The sequence below is a fragment of the Salvelinus fontinalis genome, unplaced genomic scaffold (assembly GCF_029448725.1).
Source record: "Salvelinus fontinalis isolate EN_2023a unplaced genomic scaffold, ASM2944872v1 scaffold_1504, whole genome shotgun sequence".
Taxonomy (NCBI): domain Eukaryota; kingdom Metazoa; phylum Chordata; class Actinopteri; order Salmoniformes; family Salmonidae; genus Salvelinus; species Salvelinus fontinalis.
In genome coordinates, this window is record NW_026601713.1 from 21,091 (window position 1) to 29,832 (window position 8,742).

General features: G+C 45.2%; 1 protein-coding gene across 1 annotated transcript in view; it reads left to right on the forward strand.

Moving 5' to 3' along the window:
- LOC129849498 (28S ribosomal protein S33, mitochondrial-like) overlaps positions 1 to 8,448 on the forward strand; it is a 10,984-nt gene extending 2,536 nt beyond the window's left edge. The window contains exon 3 of the mRNA XM_055916327.1: positions 6,800 to 8,448. Within this exon, the coding sequence (XP_055772302.1) occupies positions 6,800 to 6,905 (106 nt within the window). The 3' untranslated portion in view covers positions 6,906 to 8,448. The remainder of the gene's footprint in view (positions 1 to 6,799) is intronic.
- Positions 8,449 to 8,742: the final 294 nt, after the last annotated feature.

Below are 8,742 nucleotides of genomic sequence, written 5' to 3' on the forward strand. Positions count from 1 at the left end.
TGACCCTGTTTGTCTCTGTGTTCTAACCAGACAGGTTTCTAGACCCTGATTGTCTCTGTGTTCTAACCAGACATGTTTCTAGACCCTGTTTGTCTCTGTGTTCTAACCAGACAGGGTTCTAGACCCTGTTTGTCTCTGTTCTAACCAGACAGGGTTCTAGACCCTGTTTGTCTCTGTGTTCTAACCAGACAGGGTTCTAGACCCTGTTTGTCTCTGTTCTAACCAGACAAGTTTCTAGACCCTGTTTGTCTCTGTGTTCTAACCAGACAGGGTTCTAGACCCTGTTTGTCTCTGTTCTAACCAGACAGTTTTCTAGACCCTGTTTGTCTCTGTGTTCTAACCAGACAGGGTTCTAGACCCTGTTTGTCTCTGTTCTAACCAGACAGGGTTCTAGACCCTGTTTGTCTCTGTTCTAACCAGACAAGTTTCTAGACCCTGTTTGTCTCTGTGTATAGACCCTGTTTGTCTCTGTGTTCTAACCAGACAGGGTTCTAGACCCTGTTTGTCTCTGTTCTAACCAGACAAGTTTCTAGACCCTGTTTGTCTCTGTGTTCTAACCAGACAGGGTTCTAGACCCTGTTTGTCTCTGTTCTAACCAGACAAGTTTCTAGACCCTGTTTGTCTCTGTTCTAACCAGACAGGTTTCTAGACCCTGTTTGTCTCTGTGTACTAGACCCTGTTTGTCTCTGTGTTCTAACCAGACAGGGTTCTAGACCCTGTTTGTCTCTGTTCTAACCAGACAAGTTTCTAGACCCTGTTTGTCCCTGTGTTCTAACCAGACAGGGTTCTAGACCCTGTTTGTCTCTGTGTTCTAACCAGACAGGTTTCTAGACCCTGTTTGTCTCTGTGTACTAGACCCTGTTTGTCTCTGTGTTCTAACCAGACAGGGTTCTAGACCCTGTTTTTCTCTGTGTTCTAACCAGACAGGGTTCTAGACCCTGTTTGTCTCTGTGTTCTAACCAGACAGGTTTCTAGACCCTGTTTGTCTCTGTGTACTAGACCCTGTTTGTCTCTGTGTTCTAACCAGACAGGGTTCTAGACCCTGTTTGTCTCTGTGTTCTAACCAGACAGGTTTCTAGACCCTGCTTGTCTCTGTGTTCTAACCAGACAGGTTTCTAGACCCTGTTTGTCTCTGTGTTCTAACCAGACAGGTTTCTAGACCCTGTTTGTCTCTGTGTTCTAACCAGACAGGTTTCTAGAACCTGTTTGTCTCTGTGTTCTAACCAGACAGGGTTCTAGACCCTGATTGTCTCTGTGTCTAACCAGACAGTTTTAAAGACCCAGTTTGTCTCTGTGTTCTAACCAGACAGTGAAATTACAGTTTTCTAGACCCTGTTTGTCTCTCTGTTCTAACCAGACAGTTTTCTAGACCCTGTTTGTCTCTGTGTTCTAACCAGACAGGGTTCTAGACCCCGTTTGTCTCTGTGTTCTAACCAGACAGGTTTCTAGACCCTGTTTGTCTCTGTGTTCTAACCAGACAGGTTTCTAGACCCTGTTTGTCTCTGTGTTCTAACCAGACAGGTTTCTAGACCCTGTTTGTCTCTGTGTTCTAACCAGACAGTTTTCTAGACCCTGTTTGTCTCTGTGTTCTAACCAGACAGGTTTCTAGACCCTGTTTGTCTCTGTGTTCTAACCAGACAGCTTTCTAGACCCTGTTTGTCTCTGTGTTCTAACCAGACAGGGTTCTAGACCCTGTTTGTCTCTGTGTTCTAACCAGACAGGTTTCTAGACCCTGGTTGTCTCTGTGTTCTCACCAGACAGGTTTCTAGACCCTGTTTGTTTCTGTGTTCTAACCAGACAGGTTTCTAGACCCTGTTTGTCTCTGTGTTCTAACCAGACAGGGTTCTAGACCCTGTTTGTCTCTGTGTTCTAACCAGACAGGTTTCTAGACCCTGTTTGTCTCTGTGTTCTAACCAGACAGGTTTCTAGACCCTGATTGTCTCTGTGTTCTAACCAGACATGTTTCTAGACCCTGTTTGTCTCTGTGTTCTAACCAGACAGGGTTCTAGACCCTGTTTGTCTCTGTTCTAACCAGACAGTTTTCTAGACCCTGTTTGTCTCTGTGTTCTCACCAGACAGTTTTCTAGACCCTGATTGTCTCTGTGTTCTAACCAGACATGTTTCTAGACCCTGTTTGTCTCTGTGTTCTAACCAGACAGGGTTCTAGACCCTGTTTGTCTCTGTTCTAACCAGACAGTTTTCTAGACCCTGTTTGTCTCTGTGTTCTAACCAGACAGTTTTCTAGACCCTGTTTGTCTCTGTGTTCTAACCAGACAGGGTTCTAGACCCTGTTTGTCTCTGTGTTCTAACCAGACAGTTTTCTGGACCCTGTTTGTCCCTGTGTTCGAACCAGACAGTTTTCGAGACCCTGTTTGTCTCTGTGTTCTAGACCCTGTTTGTCTCTGTGTTCTAACCAGACAGGTTTCTAGACCCTGTTTGTCTCTGTGTTCTAACCAGACAGGTTTCTAGACCCTGATTGTCTCTGTGTTCTAACCAGACATGTTTCTAGACCCTGTTTGTCTCTGTGTTCTAACCAGACAGGGTTCTAGACCCTGTTTGTCTCTGTTCTAACCAGACAGGGTTCTAGACCCTGTTTGTCTCTGTGTTCTAACCAGACAGGGTTCTAGACCCTGTTTGTCTCTGTTCTAACCAGACAAGTTTCTAGACCCTGTTTGTCTCTGTGTTCTAACCAGACAGGGTTCTAGACCCTGTTTGTCTCTGTTCTAACCAGACAGTTTTCTAGACCCTGTTTGTCTCTGTGTTCTAACCAGACAGGGTTCTAGACCCTGTTTGTCTCTGTTCTAACCAGACAGGGTTCTAGACCCTGTTTGTCTCTGTTCTAACCAGACAAGTTTCTAGACCCTGTTTGTCTCTGTGTATAGACCCTGTTTGTCTCTGTGTTCTAACCAGACAGGGTTCTAGACCCTGTTTGTCTCTGTTCTAACCAGACAAGTTTCTAGACCCTGTTTGTCTCTGTGTTCTAACCAGACAGGGTTCTAGACCCTGTTTGTCTCTGTTCTAACCAGACAAGTTTCTAGACCCTGTTTGTCTCTGTTCTAACCAGACAGGTTTCTAGACCCTGTTTGTCTCTGTGTACTAGACCCTGTTTGTCTCTGTGTTCTAACCAGACAGGGTTCTAGACCCTGTTTGTCTCTGTTCTAACCAGACAAGTTTCTAGACCCTGTTTGTCCCTGTGTTCTAACCAGACAGGGTTCTAGACCCTGTTTGTCTCTGTGTTCTAACCAGACAGGTTTCTAGACCCTGTTTGTCTCTGTGTACTAGACCCTGTTTGTCTCTGTGTTCTAACCAGACAGGGTTCTAGACCCTGTTTGTCTCTGTGTTCTAACCAGACAGGGTTCTAGACCCTGTTTGTCTCTGTGTTCTAACCAGACAGGTTTCTAGACCCTGTTTGTCTCTGTGTACTAGACCCTGTTTGTCTCTGTGTTCTAACCAGACAGGGTTCTAGACCCTGTTTGTCTCTGTGTTCTAACCAGACAGGTTTCTAGACCCTGCTTGTCTCTGTGTTCTAACCAGACAGGTTTCTAGACCCTGTTTGTCTCTGTGTTCTAACCAGACAGGTTTCTAGACCCTGTTTGTCTCTGTGTTCTAACCAGACAGGTTTCTAGAACCTGTTTGTCTCTGTGTTCTAACCAGACAGGGTTCTAGACCCTGATTGTCTCTGTGTCTAACCAGACAGTTTTAAAGACCCAGTTTGTCTCTGTGTTCTAACCAGACAGTGAAATTACAGTTTTCTAGACCCTGTTTGTCTCTCTGTTCTAACCAGACAGTTTTCTAGACCCTGTTTGTCTCTGTGTTCTAACCAGACAGGTTTCTAGACCCTGTTTGTCTCTGTGTTCTAACCAGACAGGTTTCTAGACCCTGTTTGTCTCTGTGTTCTAACCAGACAGGTTTCTAGACCCTGGTTGTCTCTGTGTTCTCACCAGACAGGTTTCTAGACCCTGTTTGTTTCTGTGTTCTAAACAGACAGGTTTCTAGACCCTGTTTGTCTCTGTGTTCTAACCAGACAGTTTTCTAGACCCTGTTTGTCTCTGTGTTCTAACCAGACAGGTTTCTAGACCCGGTTTGTCTCTGTGTTCTAACCAGACAGGTTTCTAGACCCTGTTTGTCTCTGTGTTCTAACCAGACAGGTTTCTAGACCCTGTTTGTCTCTGTGTTCTAACCAGACAGGGTTCTAGACCCTGTTTGTCTCTGTGTTCTAACCAGACAGGTTTCTAGACCATGTTTGTCTCTGTGTTCTAACCAGACAGGTTTCTAGACCCTGATTGTCTCTGTGTTCTAACCAGACATGTTTCTAGACCCTGTTTGTCTCTGTGTTCTAACCAGACAGGGTTCTAGACCCTGTTTGTCTCTATTCTAACCAGACAGTTTTCTAGACCCTGTTTGTCTCTGTGTTCTCACCAGACAGTTTTCTAGACCCTGATTGTCTCTGTGTTCTAACCAGACATGTTTCTAGACCCTGTTTGTCTCTGTGTTCTAACCAGACAGGGTTCTAGACCCTGTTTGTCTCTGTTCTAACCAGACAGTTTTCTAGACCCTGTTTGTCTCTGTGTTCTAACCAGACAGTTTTCTAGACCCTGTTTGTCTCTGTGTTCTAACCAGACAGGGTTCTAGACCCTGTTTGTCTCTGTGTTCTAACCAGACAGTTTTCTGGACCCTGTTTGTCCCTGTGTTCGAACCAGACAGTTTTCTAGACCCTGTTTGTCTCTGTGTTCTAGACCCTGTTTGTCTCTGTGTTCTAACCAGACAGGTTTCTCGACCCTGTTTGTCTCTGTGTTCTAACCAGACAGGTTTCTAGACCCTGATTGTCTCTGTGTTCTAACCAGACATGTTTCTAGACCCTGTTTGTCTCTGTGTTCTAACCAGACAGGGTTCTAGACCCTGTTTGTCTCTGTTCTAACCAGACAGGGTTCTAGACCCTGTTTGTCTCTGTGTTCTAACCAGACAGGGTTCTAGACCCTGTTTGTCTCTGTTCTAACCAGACAAGTTTCTAGACCCTGTTTGTCTCTGTGTTCTAACCAGACAGGGTTCTAGACCCTGTTTGTCTCTGTTCTAACCAGACAGTTTTCTAGACCCTGTTTGTCTCTGTGTTCTAACCAGACAGGGTTCTAGACCCTGTTTGTCTCTGTTCTAACCAGACAGGGTTCTAGACCCTGTTTGTCTCTGTTCTAACCAGACAAGTTTCTAGACCCTGTTTGTCTCTGTGTACTAGACCCTGTTTGTCTCTGTGTTCTAACCAGACAGGGTTCTAGACCCTGTTTGTCTCTGTTCTAACCAGACAAGTTTCTAGACCCTGTTTGTCTCTGTGTTCTAACCAGACAGGGTTCTAGACCCTGTTTGTCTCTGTTCTAACCAGACAAGTTTCTAGACCCTGTTTGTCTCTGTTCTAACCAGACAGGTTTCTAGACCCTGTTTGTCTCTGTGTACTAGACCCTGTTTGTCTCTGTGTTCTAACCAGACAGGGTTCTAGACCCTGTTTGTCTCTGTTCTAACCAGACAAGTTTCTAGACCCTGTTTGTCCCTGTGTTCTAACCAGACAGGGTTCTAGACCCTGTTTGTCTCTGTGTTCTAACCAGACAGGTTTCTAGACCCTGTTTGTCTCTGTGTACTAGACCCTGTTTGTCTCTGTGTTCTAACCAGACAGGGTTCTAGACCCTGTTTGTCTCTGTGTTCTAACCAGACAGGGTTCTAGACCCTGTTTGTCTCTGTGTTCTAACCAGACAGGTTTCTAGACCCTGTTTGTCTCTGTGTACTAGACCCTGTTTGTCTCTGTGTTCTAACCAGACAGGGTTCTAGACCCTGTTTGTCTCTGTGTTCTAACCAGACAGGTTTCTAGACCCTGCTTGTCTCTGTGTTCTAACCAGACAGGTTTCTAGACCCTGTTTGTCTCTGTGTTCTAACCAGACAGGTTTCTAGACCCTGTTTGTCTCTGTGTTCTAACCAGACAGGTTTCTAGAACCTGTTTGTCTCTGTGTTCTAACCAGACAGGGTTCTAGACCCTGATTGTCTCTGTGTCTAACCAGACAGTTTTCTAGACCCAGTTTGTCTCTGTGTTCTAACCAGACAGTGAAATTACAGTTTTCTAGACCCTGTTTGTCTCTCTGTTCTAACCAGACAGTTTTCTAGACCCTGTTTGTCTCTGTGTTCTAACTAGACAGGGTTCTAGACCCCGTTTGTCTCTGTGTTCTAACCAGACAGGTTTCTAGACCCTGTTTGTCTCTGTGTTCTAACCAGACAGTTTTCTAGACCCTGTTTGTCTCTGTGTTCTAACCAGACAGGGTTCTAGACCCCGTTTGTCTCTGTGTTCTAACCAGACAGGGTTCTAGACCCTGTTTGTCTCTGTGTTCTAACCAGACAGGTTTCTAGACCCTGTTTGTCTCTGAGTTCTAACCAGACAGGGTTCTAGACCCCGTTTGTCTCTGTGTTCTAACCAGACAGGGTTCTAGACCCTGTTTGTCTCTGTGTTCTAACCAGACAGTTTTCTAGACCCTGTTTGTCTCTGTGTTCTAACCAGACAGTTTTCTAGACCCTGTTTGTCTCTGTGTTCTAACCAGACAGGGTTCTAGACCCAGTTTGTCTCTGTGTTCTAACCAGACAGGGTTCTAGACCCCGTTTGTCTCTGTGTTCTAACCAGACAGGGTTCTAGACCCCGTTTGTCTCTGTGTTCTAACCAGACAGGTTTCTAGACCCTGTCTGTCTCTGTTCTTCTGTACACCTACTTTAATGTAGTTCTAATGTTGCTTACATCAGTAACACCATTTCCTCCCTGTTTCCCCACCAGAGATGAGCACGAGGACTTCAAGGAGGAGATGCGTCGGCTGAGGAAACTGAGAGGCAAGGGGAAACCCAAGAAGGGCGAAGGAAAGAGAGCCACCAAGAAGAAATAAGCACTTACTTGCCCTGTCATATAGGACCTATGAGGGAATCACAACAGTCCTCGTTTGCTCTGGGACACCAGAGGAACGTCCTCCCTAACTGTGTTCATAACGGTACCATGTGACCCCACTCAGGATGTTCATAATGAATGGATCCTTGGAACAGCTGATGATGTGTTAAGAGGATCCTTTCCTACCCCATCACTGAAGATCCTGTCTGACTAGTGACCAGTCTTTGACTGCTGTGTGTTGTGAGGATCCTTTCCTACCCCATCACAGAAGATCCTGTCTGACTAGTGACCAGTCTTTGACCGCTGTGTGTTGTGAGGATCCTTTCCTACCCCATCACAGAAGATCCTGTCTGACTAGTGACCAGTCTTTGACCGCTGTGTGTTGAGAGGATCCTTAACTACCCCATCACAGAAGATCCTGTCTGACTAGTGACCAGTCTTTGACCGCTGTGTGTTTGGTACATAAAGCATTTCTGTTCATTGTTTTACAAGATGTTTCATTATGTTTCAGTTGTTTCCACGTTGTCATCAGCTCTCCGTTGTAATACTCTCTGTGCAGTGAATGTGTGAAGGAGAACCGGACGCCATCAGTACATATGTGATGCTGGTATGTTCCTGTTGACGAGACAAAGCTGGGTACATAGAACTGTGATGCTGGTATGTTCCTGTTGACGAGACAAAGCTGGGTACATAGAACTGTGATGCTGGTATGTTCCTGTTGACGAGACAAAGCTGGGTACATAGAACTGTGATGCTGGTATGTTCCTGTTGACGAGACAAAGCTGGGTACATAGAACTGTGATGCTGGTATGTTCCTGTTGACGAGACAAAGCTGGGTACATAGAACTGTGATGCTGGTATGTTCCTGTTGACGAGACAAAGCTGGGTACATAGAACTGTGATGCTGGTATGTTCCTGTTGACGAGACAAAGCTGGCTACATAGAACTGTGATGCTGGTATGTTCCTGTTGACGAGACAAAGCTGGCTACATAGAACTGTGATGCTGGTATGTTCCTGTTGACGAGACAAAGCTGGGTACATAGAACTGTGATGCTGGTATGTTCCTGTTGACGAGACAAAGCTGGGTACATAGAACTGTGATGCTGGTATGTTCCTGTTGACGAGACAAAGCTGGGTACATAGAACTGTGATGCTGGTATGTTCCTGTTGACTGAGACAAAGCTGGGTACATAGAACTGTGATGCTGGTATGTTCCTGTTGACGAGACAAAGCTGGGTACATAGAACTGTGATGCTGGTATGTTCCTGTTGACGAGACAAAGCTGGGTACATAGAACTGTGATGCTGGTATGTTCCTGTTGACGAGACAAAGCTGGGTACATAGAACTGTGATGCTGGTATGTTCCTGTTGACGAGACAAAGCTGGCTACATAGAACTGTGATGCTGGTATGTTCCTGTTGACGAGACAAAGCTGGGTACATAGAACTGTGATGCTGGTATGTTCCTGTTGACGAGACAAAGCTGGTGATTTACACCTGTTCTGAGTAACACCAGGTGTCATGAATAAAATACTGAAAACAAATCTGATGAAATGTGGAGGAGAACTCTCTCCATTTTTCTGACTGGTTTATTGCCATGCAAATACTGTGTGTTATATACAATGTTGTTACTAGTGACTTAGTGTAACTACAGGAAACCCATTAAAAACCTGTTCTGACCTGATCCCTTGATGAATTGATGCCCAGGGCCCAGTTTCTCCAAAAGTGATCTGTATTTCTCCTATCGGATACGACCGAAAGGATAGAAATAGAATGGCTGAATCCTTGACTTGAATGGAGACGCCGGTTCTATTCATTATATTTCTATGCATTTAGTC